Raw genomic sequence first — 22,637 nt, 5'->3', positions numbered from 1 at the left:
CTTTTAGACACCTCTGTATTGTACATTAACCCTTAAAATTTTTCTTATTTGATGTATAGTTTGCGAGATATTGGCTGGCAATACTTCTTTTGACTCTCCCTGTACACACACACACACACACACATATATATATATATATATATATATATATATATATATTGCTACATTTTGTGTAGATAGAAACAATAATGGTCCAGGAATCTAGCCCTTCATCGATTTATTTAGTAGAAATAGAAAATAGACTTTGTGTCTACAAAGTTTGGTTTATCTCTCTTATGACCAAGGGTGAAGGAAGTAACGTTTCATACGGGAAACCTTTCGCGCTTAACAGCCATCGAGACTTCATGTAGCGAGTTCAGCTTACGGTCCTAGGTGACCTCGGCTCATGGCTGCCTCGTGAGAAACGGTTTTTGTTGAGAAATCTCCTTCGCTTTGAAGCCGCCTCCAGGGATTTTAAGATAGGTGGAACCCCTTAGTCCAATGCAACTTCCAGACTTGTTATAGGTTGGTGATCAGCGGTCAACTGATACCACGGTCTTCTTCGGTTTCTCTTTTATAGGTACTCTTCAAGTGGCTCTCCTTTAATCGTTCCCATCGTGTCGGTCTTGGTGTCTTCATGTGCAGCGTATCTTCAGCTTGTTCATAAACGTTACGACGTTTAATCCCGAAACATTTGCTTATGTTGAGATGTGGGGATCCTAGCGCCCTCACACTGGAAAGAAATAATCTGTAAGATTATTTTTCAAAGAATACATTTGTAAAGAACTGGAGTGAAGTTTCACAAAACATTGATACGCTTGAAAAACGCACACTTAAGACAGTATTAAATACACTTTAAAACACTATAAAATCACAAAACACGTGTTTTCACATATAGTGCTTTCTGCTTGCTGTTAGCACTTTTAATATATATATATTAAATGGGCATTTCCTGCAATTTGCCCATCACTACGTATGAGCACATCTGACTTGAATGGCGTATCCAGAGCTTTGCTATAAAAGTCATATACATACAAGTATAAATAATATATAAATGACTAGAGCTCAAAAAATGAGGACACGAATTTGAATTTCCAGCCTAATTTATATACATCCAAATATGTTTACTTGTACGTGTAGATAAGGTCAAATACCGAATAGGTTTGAGAAACAGCTTTTGAGGCTATTAACATTTTGCGAGGATTATTGAGTTGAAACAATTTCATATAGAAAAAAGATTGAGGAATAAAATTTCGAATTCACGCATTACATATAGTAAAGCATTCTTAAGCAGCTTTACAAATATGGTTTCAGAAGATCAGTAGTATAGGGTTTCAAATTTAGATGCCTTACGACATTTGAATATGATGAATTGCTTCCCCCCACCTTAGGCACCTACGGTGTTTGTCACTTGCATATGTAAAATTTTGTTCTGTAATAGGTAAACATACACTAAATTTTTACTCGCAATTTGAAATCAGTTTCTAAGAGTAAGTGTATCATATCAGTTGACAAACGTGTTTTTGTAACAAGTGCTACTCCAAACTTCTAGCATACATTATGACAATATCTTTACATTATATTACCACGTCTGAGATTTTGGAGCTCCATGTAGTAACATGTTTTCCAACATCAGATTTCTTAATAAATACTAACCACACCCTTGGTTCCTCTAAGATCTGTCACATTAATGTATCAGTATGTATTTTATTAAATGTTGATATACATTATGACAATATCTTTACACTATATTACCATGTCTAAGATTTTGGAGCTCCATGTAGTAACACGTTATGCAACATCAGATTTCTTAATAAATACTAACCACACCCTTGGTTCCTGTAAAATCTGTCACATTCATGTATCAGTATGTATTTTATTAAATGTTGATATAGAATATATAGCCCAGAGCATTATTGGCACATGCGATGTTTTATTCATGTATGTTTTAACATATGTGTTGCCAAATTAATCTTTTGCCTGAAGCCCTTCTGACAGTGCGAGCACGTGTAAGGTTTCACGCCTGTATGTATTAACATGTGAGTAGTCAAATTAGCCTTATGACTAAATCGCTTACCACATTTACGACAAATGTGAGGTTTAACACCACTGTGTGTTAAAAAGTGTGTTGCTAAATAAGACTTTTGACTAAACCCCTTACCACACTCTTGGCACGTGTGAGGCCTCTCGGTACTTTGGCCGGTATGAAGTAGCACGTGTTTCGTCAAATATGATCTATCACGGAATCCTTGCCCACACACATCGCACGTATAAGGTTTCTCACCTGTATGAATTAACACGTGCTTTCTTAAATTGGATTTTTCACAAAACCCCTTTCCACATTCATCACAGGTGTAAGGTTTCGCACCTGCGTGTGTTAGCATGTGTATTTCCAAACTCGACTTATGGCTAAATCCCTTATTACACTCTTCGCATGTGTGAGGTTTTCCAGGTGTATGAGTTAACTTGTGTCTTTCCAAATATGACTCAGTAAAAAATGCCTTTCCACACTCGTCACACATATGAGTTCTTTCACCTGTGTGAATTAACATGTGATTCGTAAAATGTGATTTATCAATAAATCCCCTGCCACATTCGTTACACGTGAAACGTTTCTCACCTGTATGAATTAAGATGTGTCTCGTTAAGTGTGATTTTTGAATAAATCTATTTCACATTGTGGGCAATTGTAAAAACGATCCCTTGTATGTATCAACATGTGTTTAGCTAATTGTGACTTTAGACAAAATCCCTTCTTACATTCTTCGCATATGTGAGCTTTCTCATCTACATGTATTAACATGTGTGCTGCCAAATGTCCCTTTTGACGAAATCTCTTACCACACTTTGGGCACATGTGAGGTTTGTCTCCGGTATGTACCAGCATGTGTTTCGCCAAATCAGCTTTTTGAGTAAATAACCTGGCACACTCTTCGCACGTGTAACCTTTCTCACCTGTATGTATAAACATATGTCTTGCCAAATATGACTTATGATTAAATGTTTTCGTACACTCTTGACAAGTGTACGATTTATCATTTGTATGTATTAAAATGTGTTTTGCCAAGCATGACTTACGACTAAACCCTTTAGCGCAAACACAGCACATGTGGTTAATTTCACTTGTAAGTTTTTGCATATTTCTTCTCAAATGTGGTCGTTTAAATTCCAAGTAAAGCTCCTTGCAAGTATGAGATTCGTCATATGAGTCAGCAATTATTTTAATTTGTGTAAGAAACATATCAGCATTTCTGGAAACCGTATGTTTAAAAAAGCTGCAAAAAAAAAAAAAAAAAAATTAAAAAAAATAAACAAGGAAATACAAATTGAAATACATAAAATGAAACATTAAAGAGGTCAAACGCTTGTGTATAAAATACAGTAAATAAGTAATGTGACTGTTCTTCTTTTAGTCTACAAAAATGTTTTGATTTTGCAGACGCCCATACGTTATATGATGTGACCAAAAGAATCGAGACTTATCGAGGAGTCTCATGTTATTTCCACTCTCGAAATATATATATATTGCTTCACAAGATCTCAAATTTTTTCTACATTTACATATACGATATCATACTTAAATACATACGAAAGTTCATGTGTTACACTACGAAACGAACATGTTATTCTAGAGAAAAACGGAGATAGGGAGTCAGTGAAGATGTTCATTATATCGGTAAGTTTAGGGTCAGAAAATTTAGTAATAGTGAGAAGTTTTTGCTATTACTAATACCAGAATGTGTTAATATAATGACAAAGAAGCGAAAGATAGTTATAAAAAAAAATTAAATTGCACACAAAATACATCATTTCAAGCAGTATACCAGTGTCAACTTGTGCTTTTTAACATCCTCGCAATGCTTTCACATATTAAATTTTAATCCACCGGAAGATCTTTATGTCTATTTAAATGTAACTACGAGGTTAGATAAGATACATAACTAAGCATTTTTCTGAAAGAAAGCTTTTTCAGAAACACGGAGCTTTCAATTCCATGGAACTTTTGGCCTATTTGTAACAAATACCTGAAATTAGGATTGTAGATTTTGACTCTAAGGTAACGAGCAGTTGTATTCCCCATTCGTCTCTCTTCGGTTATGGAATATTGAAAGCTGTCATCCGTAATGTCCTCAGTTCGCAAGCTTCAAAAATGAGTGCTATTGAACGTTTTGTCTTCACTGTATGTTTGGCACCCGTGTAGCGAATCACTAAAGCTCGTGACTTCGGTACGAGAGGTCCTGGGTTCTATTTATTGTGGAGGCACTCGGTCAGAAAACGTTCTTCATGCCAGCCTTACTGAAGGAACTTTTCTTTCTGTTTTCATTCACATCAGGCAAATGCTTGGCCGGTACCTATGATATAGGTCCCAGGACGCTTCCTTCTTACACTAATTTTTTCCTCTCTCCCTTGGTGCGAATAGTGTGATCGCCGATGGACGTCATTCCTCATATGTGACGGGCTAATATGGCCAAAGACGCGAAAGCCCAGGACTAAATCTTAAATCCCTTTCACCTGAAGATGTGCTATTCGAGGAATTCCAATTCTATGTGACTGCACTGCTATTCGAGGGAAATAAAACAACCTCTCCCGAGGATCATTTGCATAGTGAGAAACTTTAGTGTTTTTTCTTTGTTAGTTGCAAAGTTAAAAGGGCGTGCAAACATAAATCCTACACTCTGAATATTAAAGAAACAAGTTACATTTTCAAAAAGGAAGACTGATGAACTATTTAAAATAAATTTTCTAATATGCTTTTTCCTTCAACTAGGTTATAATCACGTTACTTTGTTTGAAATGAGTATCATAAAGAGAAAAGACTGATTAACAATCTGTGCCAAAAATTGACGAGCTTCTCTTGTTACAGAGAAGACTTAGCACTTAAGATTACCATTTAAAAAAAACTGTCGCGGTCGCCAGTGTTTTGGGAAATACCGTATTTAAGAGGAAGATGAGGAATAATCTGCATATTACTACTCAGTATATAAACTTGATATCGAGATTGTCTTCCACGAGCTAGGGAATCGGTTAAAATTAAAATTTACATTGCAGGTATCACTGTCTCTCAACCGGCTCTTTTTATTCTTTAACGGTGCTATGATTAGAATGAGAATATTTGACTAAAAACACAGGTTTAAATTTACACCGAAAATAAGCCACCTGATGAATGGTTTATACTAAGGAAATGATATTTTCAACATAAAGTCTTTCCTGAAAAACAGCGGGCAAGTGATCTTCGTTTCAAGAGATGAAAGCGGACAATTTACCTATATACTTATTAACAAAATTACAATGATACGAAATTAATATTTATTGTACAGAATCCACCATACATCATATAATGCAATTTAGTAACAACAATTTTGCTAGTGGACAAAAACTTCAGGAAAACTAGGATTTTAAACGGACGCCATGAAATGTTATTCAGTTGTGAGCCCATACATCTAAAACTAAATATAAAGTGTCCTGTCACTTATGTGGAATATTCTACTTCTTTGGGAAAATATGACAAAAAAATAATTATTTATTCCTGCGTAACTTACATTCATTTTGCACGTTTAATTCCTGAGTTATTGCACTACACGTTCTACGGGAAGAAACTTATGGACCCACTTAACTAAGTATATCTACTTAGTTTTAAGGTCATCATACATAATACAACTTTCTACACACGCTTGAAGGCAGCGGCGGATGTAGCCTATGACCGCGAGGGCCTTGGCCCTCCAGATTTTTGGGTGACAAGAATAATTAAAGTTATTAACTATATAATTTTGAAAGTTTATAGTAAATTCACAGTAAGCCTATTGTAATCTGAAGTCTGGTTACCCCCAGATTTTACCATCAATATCCGCCACTATTTGAGGGAGTAAAATTTAGGAGATATGCCTACTTTTTCCTCTCACCTTTACCAACACATTCTGAATAAAAGTAGATATTTAATTTACATTTTATTTAATTTAACTTATTACACATTTAATTTAAATTACACAGTTTACGCCAGATTGTTTATGTCGAAAGAACTGTAAAATTCAAAAGTTACAGTTATGCAATGGTTTTCCTCGACACTCTATTGCAGAGATTGTTCCCTCATGTGTTCCGCTGGCTACAAACAGATAAAGAACTTATTGTGCATATATTTGCGAAATTATGAACAAAGACAGAAAAGAGTTAAATATGTGCAAAAAACCCTGATTTTTATATAAAGCTTTGTTAGTAACTTACACTGTGCAAAATTGCAATGTACAATTTTAAGAACAAATGCTAAACACTGAAGAAAACATAATATATATTTCACCGTTAAACATTATTGCACATGCAGTATTATACGAAGCTTATTCACCCCGTAATTAACCGAACTGAAGGTTTCATAGCCTTAGAAATAAAATTTATCTACTGAGTATCAAACCAAGCCACACTCGATTCCTATCACCTACATTCATACGATACTATTGTAAAATATTCTCCCAACGTTTTTCAGGTATCAAACCACATAGCTTTTCAACAAGAATTTACAATTCACATGCTTGTTACTGATGCAAGTGACGTGACCAACCTGTCGTTGAGAACTCGTTATTTGTGTAACAGTATTAGATGTCTTCCTATTTCAAAAATCAACTACACCTATAGCGACGTAAGTGTTCTTTTAGTTCAGCTCACGCTAACTTACTCAATTTTGTGTCGAAAATCCACCAGGCTTCTTTTCTTCGTGTAAATATCAAACTACATAATACGATAGCCTGGACTTGTTGCAAGCTTAATTAAAAGCGACACAGAAGTCGGGGGAATCATCTTTTCTCAAAGTGGTCTTCAATGTGTATTTTTACTTTGACAAAACATCACGTTCCCTGCCCAACAGACAGTTTTTACTCGATTACAAGCAGTGCTGACAGTTCATATGTTAGAAAAAACAAATGTTGATGGGTGATAGACCTATTAAAGTACTTCATTTATTGCCATTATTACACCAACGACTATCATTCACATAAATTATTATACATCCAAATAAATTTCTGCTACAACGCGACATCATTGGTATTTGGCTTTAGAATTTTTACAAAGTTGGCTTTAGAATTTTTGGCTTTAGTTGTAAACTTTGATGACACACATGTGAATAACAGTTTATTAAACGGGACGCAAGGATCACAGGCGGATTTGGAATTGGTTTCTGGTTCCAAGATGACTTTCACTGAAAACGGGAAATGCTACAAATTATACTCAGCTATAAGGAAGAAGAAATTTTATTTCGGAAAGACTCCGCTGTACCTGTTGATTACTTCTTACTTTATTTTTCTATATTGTATTTGTGTGCTTCAGAAGAAGCGAAGTTTCAACATTCAGCGGATAATTAACGAAAAATTACGGAGGCAATTTGTTCCTTACCAATGACAAAAGTGAATACAGGCCTGCAACTAGAAGTGCCTTTTGAAAACAGTATTCCGAATGTTGTTTGTGCCGTTTTAAGGTGTGTATAGAAAGAAAAGATAGGTAAGCGTAATTTTCGATAGCCTAGGGTTACCATGTCAAAATTACCGAATGTCAGGACAATTTTGCAGTAAAATAGAATCTTTAAAATTTATATATATATAAAAAACGACCTCACTAACCGCTCAAAAGAATTTTTTCTTTCTACTTTAGAATTAAGTTGACAATATCTTCAGCCTCTGTTCATGTCTTCTTCCCTTCAAAAATAAATGGCATCAAACATTAGTTTTAATACATTTTGTTTTTATATCATATTGTTACACGAATATGCAATTCATGTCACATTGGCTTTTCTCTTCAGTTGTCTCGTTTCGTAAGAAAAAATAGAACAGAAATCAGTTTTATTAAGAGCAAGATGTAAGATTAACCGCAGTATTAACTTAAACCAAAAAGAGACTATATGATTATGCACTTTTGAAGGCAGAATATTGAACGTACACACACAAATATATATTAAAACAGGAACAATATTGTATGTTAAAAATATAATAGATTCTTTCCTTTCATACAACAGTCTTTAATTCTTAATATAACGTTGTTTAAAGAAGTAAGTTCTCTTCCTAAAGGAGAAAAATTAACACATACTCAAAATACTCTTAGTCCCTGATTCAATTCTTGTTGGAGCGCAGCACTGGAAAGAAGATAGAAATATCTCACGTTACATTGCGATATTATATTCGCTATTGTGTATTTTTGGAATTGCTTGAGGTAATGATGATACCAAGGGATGCCTGAAAGACGAAATTCTATACTACTCCAAAAGCTACAAGTTTCTTTTCCGCATATATCCATGTGCAACGTGTATTACCGTCGCATATAAAATTGTGGTGTGACCTATGTGTTCGCACTACTACTGATAAGTGTGTGTCCCTGTAGTTGCGTAAGCATAGCGCGCCCGTCACGTTTTCTGTAACATGAATAGTAGTTTCTCAAGAAACTATTAAAATGTACATGCCAATATCGCAACTTTCAATGTGGCTCCGAACCCGCGAAAACAACAAGGCGTATCGATCATAACTATGTTGCTTAAGCAAAAGTAATCAAATCAATCATAAAACGCAAGTGGTTTAGTGCTTGATTATACGATATATAAAGCGGAAGTCACCACTACATTTCTCACGTCATAAGTATAAAAAAAATCAAGTATCCAGCAATAAGAGGACACGCGACAGTAAGAAAAAACTTTGTCCTATTGATCCGACAAGAACATTTAATCAGTAATTTGATGATTATAGATTTCTAACTTTGGAAACAAAATCGTGTCATAAAATATGTAACTAGGTTTGTATAATTGGAGGCGAAAGTCGCTGTTGATCCGTACAGCAACGAGTAATACAAACAACCGGAGGCATATTTCAATAAGGCGCCATCCTCTACTATAAATTTTGTAAAAATTTAAATAACAGGATGTATGGACCAAGTCAATGATTAAATTATGCATGGTCTGTAGCAATAAAATACAATTATAAGACAGATTGATAGGAAAGAATCTGAACTTAAACAGAGTGCCAAAGATAACCTAGGACAATTTGGCTGCGCATACCGTATAGAAAACATATATTATGAGGTAGTTTCGAGGTTCGATCCAGTACATTCACGTCTGTGAGGACAATTCATTGGGGTCTTAGGTTCAATTTCTGATACGGGTGGATTTATGCATGGAACAACCAATACCTTTCTCATACTTTAAGGTTGAATGATAAATATGCACGAATACAGGATATGTCAAACCTCAATTTACGGATAAATGGCAATAGCCAGCCAGCTCATAAGGTACTAGTGGAATGAGAATCAGGGAGGTAGAGTGGAAAATCTAAAGGTTCGTCATAACAGTAAATTGAGCAACGAATTATATCGAGTTTCACTTTTAAGTAAGACATATAACAAATTGAAATGGCACTATTGATCTTCACTTTGTTAAAAAAATACCAACAAAAAATCAATTGTACTGCAATAAAAATTATGCTACCAAAACACTACTATACACACTGAATTATTTAATCACATTATTTATTTCAAGTTGGGGCATCACAAAACAACGTAAGTATATATTTGTAGTAATAAAAAATAAATAGGATTAAAACATAATATGTTTACTTTTCCTGCCTGGTAAATATATACTTCAAATGTTAACACAAAAAAAAAATGATCAACTTATAATTTTCACTATAGCAATACTTTTACTCATGTCCCCCCTTTTTTATTAACCTTACACGTTCCGCAAGAACCAGATAATATTAGTTCACAAACTTCCAAAATTTTATCTCTTAGCAGCAGTTGCGCAGTTCCACATCTTTACTTATTGTATGTTGTAAAGAAATAATAGTACTGTCACAAAATTGTCGTCGCAATATTTTAATCCATTGGAAGCACTGAACTGAATAAATAAAAATATTATACTTAGTGCGAATATAACTTTGAATCATACTAGTAATATTCTTGAAAAATTAGACGTGTAGCTAAGGCGCTTGACTTCTTCACTTGCTCATGGCATCTTGCTTGTACTCGTCCTGATTACTCACTGCTAGACGCTTCTACTCTCAGTTACAAAATAAGAGAGGAAATTATAGCGAAGCATAATTCTTTACTGAATAGCAAATGATGGAGAGTAACAAAAGACGATGACATAATCGACGAAGTTAATGAAATACAGCTTTGTTTCCTTTTTTAACATATATACAGAATACCTTCAGCGAATATATGTATGTCCAGTTAAGACTCCTAGCTCTAGTCCAAGTATATGTATGCTCATTTGAAGATCCTGGCTGACACCCTAAGAACTCCGTCTGAGAAATTAATTCAAAGAATTTTACCATATATACAGGGCTGAATAAAATGTTCTGTGGGGTATATAACGCTCATACCGTTATATAATGGAATTTGAAAAAAGGTGTTTTCTTTAGGGGTTCGAACAGCAACCAACAATCATAGAGATATAATTCCAAAATTATCACTTCACTAAATGAATTAATACCACTTTCTTGAAGATTAAAGTTGCTTTTATCCATTGGAGTTCATAAGGTTAATTCTCAATTAAGTCTTCTGATTAAGGATGAAAGAAACTAACGAAACATAAGTCTATTTGCACTACGCCTACAAAACGTGTAGGGTATTTAACGCATTCGCATAAGGCAATATTTATAAACAATTTACTCTCTTTTATTTTGTTTTTACTTTCACACCTTTTTGTTATTTAAAACTCGAATATATCTACATATTGAGAATGCATTCCTACAAATTTTTTTCAATATTTCCCAAATTCTAGTATTAATAGTATTTGCTGTCTCTTTGGAATATTTTATAACAATTAAAAATTTAAATGTAGGTAATGCAAAATATACTAAATAATAAAACCTAATATATACTAAAAGTATAACGCAAGAGCTAGTTAAGACTAAAAAATTATAACGGAGAAGAGATCCATGGACATATTTGAAAGTGATCTACTTCCAAAATTGGCATTAGCACTTAAGACTATATGAGGAATAAACTCCATTAAAAATGTATGAACATATCGTTTAAAATTATATGTACAGTTAGCAGCAAGTAAAGAAAAGCAGAATTGGTACGCACGTATGAATAAAAGGCATTTTTTGTGTATACTAGAAATGCTGAACTGATTATTCTTAAAAGCATGTAAATAGTACGTTAATTTAGAACTTATCACAGTAAGAATTATTGATAGATATCGTTAGATAATTGAATTTGAACAAGGGTAGGAGCCCGTAAAAATCGTAGAGGTATCATTCCAAAATTTTCACTTCACTAAATTAATTATGACGACTTTCTTGAAGATTAAATTGTTTCTATCCGTTGCAGTACATAAGTTTAATTTCCAAAGAAGTCTTCTGATGAAGGATGAAAGAACGTAACGAAATGTAAGTCTATCTGCAATACGCTTACGAAACGTGTACGGCATTTAACGCATTCGGATAAGTCAATATTTGTAAAAATTTCACTCTTTTATTTTGCTTTTACTTTCACATCATTTTATTTTTGTTTTAAACTCTTCGTTTTCAAGCATGAATTTCATTTTTATTTTTTTAAATCATCTGCAAAAATATCAACACATTGAGAATGCATAGTTAAAAAAATTTTCAATATTTGAAAATTCTACTATTACTAATATTTGCTGTCTCTTCGGAACATTTTTAACAATTAAAAATCTATGTGCTGGTAATACAAACTATATTAAATAATAAAATGTAATATATTCAAAAATACATCGAAATGTGCTAATTAAAACTGGAAAAATATAACTGAGAAGAGATAACGGGACATATTTGAAAGTGATCCTTTCCCAAAATTGGCATTAGGATACAAGAATATATTATGTAGTATTAGGATAATGTTATTTAATATAAAATTGTTAGATAATTATATCAAAGGGTCGTACGATAATGAATTAACTTAACTAATTTATCAATAGAGTTGTTACAACGAATTGGAAGGAAAATTAATATATATAATATTTAACAGATACGTATACCAGTTATTGTATACAGCTACGAAGAACGTAACTTTCTACCACTTCTATCAAGTAAATAGCAATTTAGGTCTTTAAGAAAGGTATGTTCGTGGTATGCGAAACAAGGAACAACAAATTAGTTTACAACCTACGACATTTTTTCGCTCTATCTTTTTATTCGTACGAATCATATCCAATGGAAACCAACAGGTCTTATAGTACTATAAAATAACTGACTGCATTTATTCACTATGGATAACAAGGCTTGAATTTTTGCCTAATGTCGGAAAAGAACCTAATAATAGGAGTAAAAATGATATGGAAAACCCCACGATGTGTAACACGAGCTACAATGGAATAACTGGATTTATCGGAAAGGTATCTGACCATAAAAACCACTATAATAATGCACACACACACACTGATTGGCATGGAGAAAAATTATACCTGAAGGTAAAACTGAAGGTAGGAGTGAAGACAATTGATTGGATTTAGATCTCCAACACAAACCACTTTATCTACCACTATATCTAATTCATTTAATACAGTTGGGCTGGACAGGTTCATTCTCATTATCGTCGTTTGGCTAGCGACCTCGCACATGGATAGCGTATGCATCGTTGGCGGAAAAGAACCGCGTTCGATTCCCCGTGGGAGCTTATGTGGATCGGATACCAGGTTAGCTTTTAGGTCCATGTCCCATGTAACCCTGCTGCGCAACCATATGCTAAACTTAAATCTAATTTCAATAAAACCATCGTTGGGCCTACTGATTCCGTCTACGAAATCCGGACAGCTATTTACAGTTAATCATATATATAGGTTTATTGTCTTCCTAAGTTTTAATTTATTGCTCTCAAACAGAAAGGGTGCACTGGATCCAAAATAAGTGCATTTTCCGCGTATAAATAACATAATTAAACCTGAAAATAATTGTTCCAGAATCTAGTCTACATAAAAGAAATAACAGTATTTCAGCTCCTTTCTTCTCCGATGGTTTACATGTAATCCCAGGATCGCATATGTATCAGATGTTCAAACGTGTTTTGCTAACAATGTCACATTTCGTTCCTCCACATATGAATATCTAGAAAGAATTCTTCACCTCCACGAAAGTAGATAAATTCTTTAAAGATGCAAATGCATTTGAAACGTTAGTGGCCGCTAGTAATAGTAGAGTACGCTGTGTAATTACTCCCAGTAAAAGCGTGGAATCCATGTGGATTTGTAGCAAAGCAAAGAGCAAGAAAAGATAAATTTACAAAAGGTGTATTAGCACGTATTCCAACACACATTCACACTTTAAATTGCTAACAGTATGCACATTACCGACGAACTATTATATACATCAGCATTGGTTTAGTTCGTATTTTTCTGAGGTAAATTACGGACAAAATATAGAGTAGACGATGCGTGTCTCACTCAGAAATTCTTTCCATTATTCTCCCATAATTGTTAGTGTAGAGATCAATAACAATTCACGTATCCAATGCCAGTAAATCAGTCATATGTTACGGTAATCATTTGCAGAATTCGGTATCAAAGTTCACCACGAGTTTGCTTTAAACTTCCAGTCTGACCTATAAGAAAAGTTTGTTCTCTTATTTCCTTTGTTGGCTTAATTACTGAATAAGCAACAATTTTTACACTTATGCCCAGAGAAACCCCTGTCTAAAAGTGTCATCACAGAAGTGTGAAAATTTTTTGTGGTAGCATGTAAAGAAATTTATTTCATAAGAAGTTTATACAATAAATACACAATAACGACTCAAATCATTATCATTACAATATCGATGTGAATAATAATAATACTATTTTAATAATAATAATAATAATAATATTAATAATAATAATAATAATAATAATAATAATAATAATAATAATAATAATAATAATATAGAGTTGGCTAAAACAATGTGTAACATAGAGCTAAAATGAAAAAAAAATGAAATGATATCTTTGAGTTTTACGTCCTACGGTTATGCAGGTTAGGCTAAATGAGACGGTGATTGTGAGAAATGAATGAAATGGTGAAATGAAGAAAGTGGGAGGAAACGGAGAATCCCCAGAAAACCCACTACTACGGTGTTTGTCCACCACAAAGTCCGCACGGCGCAAGGTAGGATGGAACCAGAGACCTCAAGCACCGGAGGTGAACGCTCTACCACTGAGCCACCGCGCTCCCGTTAGAGCTAAAATGAATGAAGTGCAAGAAGAGAGCTTGATTAATGGAGAAAATGCATATGCTATTAATAATTTTTTAGTGTTGTACTTAATATTAAGAAACTTAAACATTTAAAAACTAGTAATTTTTCGGTAATGAATATATTATTAGAACTGAGATTCACAGAAATAAACATCAAAGAACCTATGTACAGAATAATCTATTGTTTTTCTCTGAAATGTTTGAATGTTGTATGCAAAATTGCACAAAAATATAGTTTTTAATTCTAAATAAATTCTGCCTTAAACAAAACAATGTCTAATGGAAAGTATAACAAGTTCTAAATTTCGTAGGACGAACTATTGGATAGGACACATCTTGCTAATAATTTTTCTTCTTCATACTGCTATAGAAGGAATGATGGAAGGAAAGCGAGAAATAGGAAGAAGAACAAAACTGAACGACGATTTAAAAAAATATAAGAAATTATTCTCAGTTAAAAGAGGAAGCTGACGGACGATAAACGTGAAAGAAATATTTCTATGTCCAAATCGAAGTAAAAAAAAAAAAGATGAAAAAGGACACCTTATTAGCCGCAGAACATGGAGAAAAGCAGAATACTTAGTAACAATAATAACAACAATAATAATAAAATAATAATAGTAATAAACCGTGCGCGTTGCTGGTGTAAAGTTTAATATTTTTTTAGCTGTAATTACTCTCACGCCTGGAGCGTGAAGTTTCATATTGAATTACTATTGAACACATTAATATTGTATTGCCAACCAAAAATAAATAAAATACCAAATCATTTTCAAACGTATTCCATATTTAAATTAAGGAAAAAAAATATGGAAATTGATAAAAGTGGGCAAATAAAATTTCATCCAAGTTACATTCACCGCTTCCCATCATATTTCACTTTGCGCACTATATACTTCAACTCTCTATGAAGATTAGATGCATGACAACAGTGGAATGAGGAAAATGGGAGGCACAGGAAAACTCCGAGAAACCTAATCAAACGATATTCCTGCAACACAAAGACAACTTATCGGGATTCTGGAATCGGACCAGGGCCTCCTTATCCAGGGGTGAACACTCTATCAGTGGCTCCATGGCCCCGTGTCATGGTTCGTGTTCACAGAACACAACAGAGGAAAGCGTTAATTGAGAGAAAAGATTATTTTCAGGCAAATGTGATACGAAAAGAGTAAGAAAAACCCTTTTATCTATAATCATTGCCCCTATAAATCATATCGTCGTTTAAGATATGAAACATGATATGTACAATTATCACGATTTTGAATTTCGACATAAACCTGATTAAGAAAACAACAATCCAAGTTCTAGCAAACACTCACACATTACAAGAAATCGATTGCTGAGAAAAACAATCGATTACAGTCTTGGCTTGCATGTCGATTGTTGGAAATTTCTGGTGATAGCTTGTATGGCACCGATCACAATAAATTATAGCCACTTAGGTTTTGATGAGAGAAGCTGCATTAGCAGTTTTCTACGGAAAATATACTTTTTTAAGAAACTGAAATATTAATATTGTAAACAGATGTAGCGAAGACTTTTTCGTGTAAAAAATTAATAAACTGGACTTCAGAGGTATTACATCTTAAACGACGATATGATGAGACACATCAACACAAGATATAAGGTTCAGAGATACAAGCGATTACCAGTGAAGTTAATTAAGTCATATAATAAAATAAACTATCTATAAAGTTGAATTTATTGTTTCTCTTCTAGCAGTTTGTTCGAGTACATACATCAAAATTAGAACAATCACAATAAGTGAAAGGGTTCCGTAACGTTAACACATTAAAAAACAAAACAGGCTAATTTCTTCGTGTGATCCATATTTGACATTCTTATTAACTAGTATGATTCTGTATGAAATAATGCTACAGTTCCTGACATGATAAATAAATAAATACAAAAATAAGAGTTTTTGTATCATGAAAATATCCTGAGAGGAAAACGTTACAGATAAGCGAGTGAGATACTACTCCCAATAATAGAAAACCTGTTACTAAAATTTTTTGCAGACAAACTAAATGTACCTCCTATTGCAATTAGTGTTTCAGAAACCTTTATTAACTAATTTCCATACTTGACAATAGATTATATGCAGTTTAAAGTACTACTGAAAGAAAGCTTTATAACGAGCATTTTTTACAAAAAGAAGTTTTCTTGCCATTACTCAGAACAGTGTAAGTACACATCCAAACACTCAAGGCTTCTTGTAAGGAGAAGGTTTATAGTGATTTACTGTTACGTTTTGATACTTATTTCACAAACGAACTGTCTCATTTCTTACAGAGCTAAGCATTTTTTTGCGTTGAGTTGAGTTGAATTTCAGTTTAGCGTCCCTTTCAGCAGCGAGGCTATGTGAGACGTGGACCTACTGATTAACGTGGAATCCGAACCACATGAGCTCCCGCCGGGAATCGAACCCGGGTCTCCCGCGCCAAAGGCGCGTACGCTAACCGCTTAGCCACGGAGGAGCTCAGCATTTTTTTTTTTTTTTGCGTTCCTTTATGTGTTCAATTGTTTCCGATTCATTAACTCAGTTTAAGGTAAGCGAAACTAGAAATATTTAACTAAGTATTGCAAGTGTTGAAAAGAAATGTTAATGCAGACATAACTCTGACAAAATAAATGCATTTCAACGTACCTGAGGGCCGGAGCATTGTTACCTGCTTCTCGATTATCATTTTCTTCAACGTCCAGTTCCTGATCGTGCGTATTTCCAATAGTGACAAAGATGTGGCTGCTTGACTCTTCCGTGTTGTGTGTAAACTCGAAGGATTTTGCCTTGGTGTTACTCTGAAAATGTGCGGGAAGCACATCGACGGTTGATAAACATTTGACCAAACATATTGCTTTGAAATTTAGTTTCCAATCTAATATTGTTTCACTCCCATTACTTTAAGAATCGATATTGTCTTCTTCCATTCCCCTTTTGTGTTCCTTGCATTCCAAAGGTACTGTAATAGCATCTTTATGACCATTAGTGCCACTAGTACATAGATTGTAATTACATTCCAGAAACCACTCGTTTTCTGTTTTCATTTCAACTTTAATAGGAACGTTTTCCGTTCCCATTTTGATTTTATTAGACGTTGAAATAATGAAAAGATTTCTCGAACACAAAAACTGTTCAAGATCGATATTTGACATATTCAGCACTTGATGTTAAAGGAAACCAAATAAAACTCAAAAAAAAGGGACAAGTATTATTCGTTTTAACAAAATCTATGAGGAAAAAGCGTGAGAAATCACAGCCAGTACCATTTCAGTTTAATTGAGTTAGTGAATGGAATGATTTGGAATCAGACAAGGAATATAAAAAGGAATTGAAACCAGTATTTGATAGTGTCCAAAACTTTGTTACAACCCACAACTATTACCGATAATTAAATATCGAAAACATATAACCATACCGAAATATCGAAATATTGGTCAATATCCCATTTTTTCTTCACTTTATTACTCGCTAAAGCAAAACCTAACATATTTTTAATACTATATACTCAAGTATATAGTAGTCCAATACTATTTCTCACGTACATTATTATTTTTCTTATTGATATACATAGGTACGTGTTATCGGACTATTCTTGTTTTTGCTTTCTCCCTCTCTTTTCGTTTTAACCAAAACTATTAATTCTCAACCTACGATCAGTGTTGCATGACGATAGAGAAGTCAAAAACTAAAATTTCCTCTTTTACATTAGCTTATATTTCTGAAATAAAATATGAATCGAAATATACAATTTTACTCAAATACATATAGCGCAAACACATTCTAGCAAAATTTATTACGTTGTCCTTGTTGTATGTGTTAACTAGAACGTCTTGAATTTCTTCGGTATTTTCGGTTTTCCAGTGTTTAATTGTCACTCGATTTTTTGCAGTAACTTACGGTATTTCTTGGTTGTATTGATGTATGGCGTCCATTTTAGTACCTATGATAAATAAAGCATGAAACTACTGGTTACGGTTCTATCCTAACGACACGAGATCTACCAGAAATGAACGGCCCTTTCGCGAAGAATACGCTCGGGGTACATAGAGAGAGCACTTATATGGTGATGCAATGCAGGATGTACCCACTGAAACATTTTATAATCCCGGGGACCGCGGTGGTTTAGGTGCAGGTCGTTCCCCTATGATGCATGGGGTCTTTGGTTCAATTTCAACTCAGGCCAAGTTAGTTTTATGAGGGACAAACAACATCTGCATGTCTTTTCTTGGGTTTTTCCCGTCTACTTCTACTTTCTTCGTTCCATTATTTCATTTATTTCTTATCATCGCAGTCCCGTTAGTCTAGCTGGCAAAAACGTGGAACGTAAATCTTAAAGATTTCATTGAATATGTTTATAGTCCAGCGCATACTTACCTTAAATAAACGAAATAACAAACATATTACAAACGTGGATATATGTATGGTACATTTTATTGAACTGTAACATTTCACAAAACGAAATCTGATATCACGATAATTTTGTTTTGCGATGTAATTATATTCTTTGATATTTAAAACACAAAAATTAGTATCAACAAACGAAAAATTACTTTTATTTTAAAAATTAAAGTAACATAGAAAGGCGAGAGAATTATGTTACCATTCTATTTAACCAAATTTCTGAATTAAATTTATTTTACTAAGATAAATCCCTATCCATATTATTATTTTTTACAATTTAAACGGTTATTTTTATTTAGATGCAGTAAACAGTATCTTTTTCTACCTCACAAAAACAATATTAATTATTTTAATTGTGTTATGTAAATATTGTTTTCAATCAAATAGAGCTTTTGATGCCTTATATAATAATTGCCAGACAATCTCCTCCCACAGCGCCAAAGGAGGTTTTTCTCCTATGACAGTGAATGCCACCTCCAGGAGTTACAAAATCCCCCAGAGGATTTTTGGGATTCAGTTCCTATCGCAGTATTCCTTGCAAGCTCGGGGAGAAATCTTCTGAATTCACCACTGCTACTCTTAGTTAGTCAAAAGGCATATTAACACAGTGCTAATTACGTAAATATAGGGAGTGCTAATTACATATATTTGGTCTAGGAATTAATTCGTGCGGTTGGTACGCACACATTGAAGCTGTAGTACAAACACAAAATACATAAATACCTTAAGAAAAATATTGTCCATCGCTAGCCACCACTTTCGCCCATCTGTCAGGCAATGTACGGATTCCGTGGCGAAAGAAGTCCTCATCCTTGGAAGCGATCCAGTCAGAGACCCATGTTTCGATATCTTCTGAAGAAGTAAACCGCTGTCCAATCAAATCGTTGTTCATGCAATCGAACAAGTAGTAGTCCGAAGGAGCAACGTCTGGTGAATACGGCGGGTGGGGTAAAACTTCCCATCCGACATTTTCTAAATAGGTTTTGACCGGTTTTGCGTCATGTGGGCGAGCGTTATCACGTTGAACAATAAGTTTATCATGTCTGTTCTCCCATTCTGGTCGTGTTCTGGCCAGAGCTTGCTTCAAACGCATTAATTGTCGTCGATAACGTTCTCCATTCATAGTTTTACCCGGTTGCAGCAGCTCATAGTACACCACACCTTTCATATCCCACCATATGCACAGCATAACCTTTGCACAGTGAATATCTCGTTTTGGTTGTGATAGACCCGGTTCACCTGGTTTCACCCGGGCCTTTTTTCGTTTAGGGTTCTCGTAATGGATCCACTTCTCATCACCCGTAATAATTCGATGCAGAAACCCCTTTCTGCTCTGTCGTTGAAGCAGCAATTCGCAAATGGTTTTTCGTCTTTCAACGTCTCTGTCTTTCAATTCATGTGGAACCCAATGTGACATCTTTCGAATCATTCCCATGGCTTTCAAGCGTTTGAAGACTGTTGTTTGATCAACACCTAATGCTGCTGCAAGTTGTTCCTGCGTTTGACACGAATCCTGCTCGAGCAATGCTGTCAATTCTTCGTCTTGAAATTTTTTTGGCTGTCCAGCTCGCTCTTGGTCTGCCAAGCCGAAATCACCACTTCTAAACCGTGCAAACCACTTCTGACACGTTCGCTCAGCTAGAGCATGGTCACCATACACTTCCACCAAAATACGATGACTTTCAGTCGCACTTTTCTGCATGTTAAAGTAATGCAGCAGGACACCCCGCAAAAACACTTTATCAGGCACAAATTGCGCCATGTTCACTTAACTACAAACTGGTGTTGCTGACGCTTTAATCCACTGCCCTATACTACGAACGATACGCGATGACAGGGGTTTGCAACACATGTGTGGATACACGGAACTGTGGGACGCTCCGTTCGTTGCGCCATCTCTTGTCCACTCGCACGAATTAATTCCTAGACCAAATATATACGGAGTGACGGAACATGCGGAGAATGCGATCACGCACAAAGACGTCTTTCAAACCAACATATATTTTATGTATTCTTCCATACTTGTACGTAGTTATCAATCTTGGATTGCACTCTAGATTACACAGACCGTAATATTGTTACTAGTTCATGCGTAAATGCTCCTTATGTTGTTCTTATCCAATAGCGATGTGAATATTATGTTACGGTAAAAATGGAGAGAGAATAGGTCTGATGATGCGTTTCTCTAAATTTGAACAGAAATTTACAGAAAGTGCTAGTAATATTTTTGATGCAAACGTGTTTCACAGATTTCTATCGTTCGGATAAGTTTTTCCATACTGTACAACAGAACTACTATTCCTTTGGAATTTATGAAATTTGTGAGGGATTGGTTGTATAAAAAAAGGATCCATGCAGTTACCTTCGGAAACTACGAAATTACTAGACTGATCTCAGAAAAACAAATTCTACTGAAAAAGCTCCATAATGCAAAGAAACTAGCTTCGATTTTATACATTTATGAAAACATTTTCATCATAAATCAATACATTCCAGTGGAGTGAAAATAATGATGGTTTTAAAAATATATACTATATAGAAGTAAAATATATTGCACGTGCTTCCTTTTTGCATGTAAGCCTCGTTAACTTGTTTAAGTTTTGTGATTTCTACGTAATACGTAGGACACTTTCTAATATTGAGATAAAGAGGAAAAGACAAACTTTCGAACGATATATGTTATACAAATATAGCATTTCTACGTTTTGAGATCCAATTATTTTAATATAGAAAAAGGTATCTCTTTAGACGAAAGAAGCCATGTGTTTAGAATCTAACTTAACCTTATATTACTAGAATTAGCTAACATGTAATTTTCATTCGATTCTACAAAAAGCCTGGCATCCACCAACTAGACATAAGTCCAGGATAAAATACCTGTAATCTCCGGAATGAGTCTGTCTCATGTTTCCACTATTATTGGTTATGAGGAAATGCAGTGGCTGTCCCTCGTCTTATGGACACACACCCAAACTACCGGGCGGTTCCACTAGTTTTGCACTTCCTCCTTGCTATAGAGCATTTGAACTCTTTGGTGACATCTTACCACATTTCGTTTCTTTATTTTGCATTGTATTTTTTAATTATTAATATTGAACCCAGTATTATCACCCAAATCAGAATTCGTTATTTAACTATTATTTCTAGTGGACCCCTTGAATTTCATCTACACCACGTACGATATTGTCTTCTATATCAGCGAAAAATATTCTAGAGGAAAATGAGAAGAAACGTTGTAAGAAATTTTTGCGTGAAGCAAAAACCTGATTTATAAATATATATTCATAATTTGTATAAACTCACGTGGCTTATTTTCCTTTTTGTTGAAACACTAACGGTTAAAGAAGTAAGTACACCAGAAGTATCTCCTATATGCAATAAATGTAAAATTGTTTTATATACGTCTCACAAGGAGGGTTTTTTGAATTAAAACTAAATTGTCCTCGTCATAATTGTTTTAACGACTGGTTCTCTTTAAGCTTACAATCAGCACTCCATCCTTTTCGCCATCTCTTTTTCTCTATTATAACTGGGACAAATCCATGCACATTGTTGCCAATATGTGCTCAGAAACTAGACATAATATAAATGTAGTGATAGGAAGAGAAAGATTATCGCTGAATAAAGGAAATATTCAATGTCCGAAAACGGAAAGGTTTAATTTAAAGAAATAAAAAGAGCTAGGTAAGAGATGAATACTAGATTGAACTTTCGAAGAGATTCTCGGCTTTAAAAGATTCGAAGTATACTAGGTTATAGATACTTCTATTGGAATTGGAGACAAAATTAAAATTTCAGAAAAAAAAGGGACACGCGGAAATATGTAGAAACAAACCATGGTTCGACCAGGAATGCATTAAACTAGCAGAGTAGAGAAAACCGGCAAAATTACGTTGCCTACAAAATCCGAATGAAATAACTACACAAAATTTCGTAGACGTCAGCCGGGAAACCTCCAAAACTAGAACAAATAAACGGAATTTTTTGAAGCAAAAATAGAAAAACTTGAAGATAATAGTTAAAATAAAAACATTCAGGATATATATATATATATATATATATATATATATATATATATATATATATATATATATATATAT

The 22,637-nt window shown here is 34.2% G+C and overlaps 1 protein-coding gene across 4 annotated transcripts in view; it reads right to left on the bottom strand.

Moving 5' to 3' along the window:
- Positions 1–200: 200 nt before the first annotated feature.
- LOC145689948 (uncharacterized) overlaps positions 201–22,637 on the bottom strand; it is a 42,017-nt gene continuing 19,580 nt past the window's right edge. Inside the window, exons 3-5 of one of the 4 annotated variants that reach the window (XM_081764324.1) lie at positions 16,783–16,934; positions 7,581–7,655; positions 3,134–3,254 (exon numbers count right to left, since the gene is read on the bottom strand). In XM_081764324.1, coding sequence (XP_081620450.1) covers positions 7,642–7,655; positions 16,783–16,934 — 166 coding nt within the window. In that variant the 3' untranslated portion in view covers positions 3,134–3,254; positions 7,581–7,641. Of the gene's footprint in view, positions 713–2,477; positions 3,255–7,580; positions 7,656–16,782; positions 16,935–22,637 lie in introns of those variants that run through there. The other 3 variants (XM_081764322.1, XM_081764323.1, XM_081764321.1) reach the window with 3 other exon arrangements.

The sequence above is a fragment of the Thermobia domestica genome, chromosome 7 (assembly GCF_964235325.1).
Source record: "Thermobia domestica chromosome 7, izTheDome1.hap1.1, whole genome shotgun sequence".
In the NCBI taxonomy this organism is placed as follows: domain Eukaryota; kingdom Metazoa; phylum Arthropoda; class Insecta; order Zygentoma; family Lepismatidae; genus Thermobia; species Thermobia domestica.
Note: the sequence above shows the minus strand (reverse complement) of the source record. Positions and strands in the feature narration are given on the sequence as shown.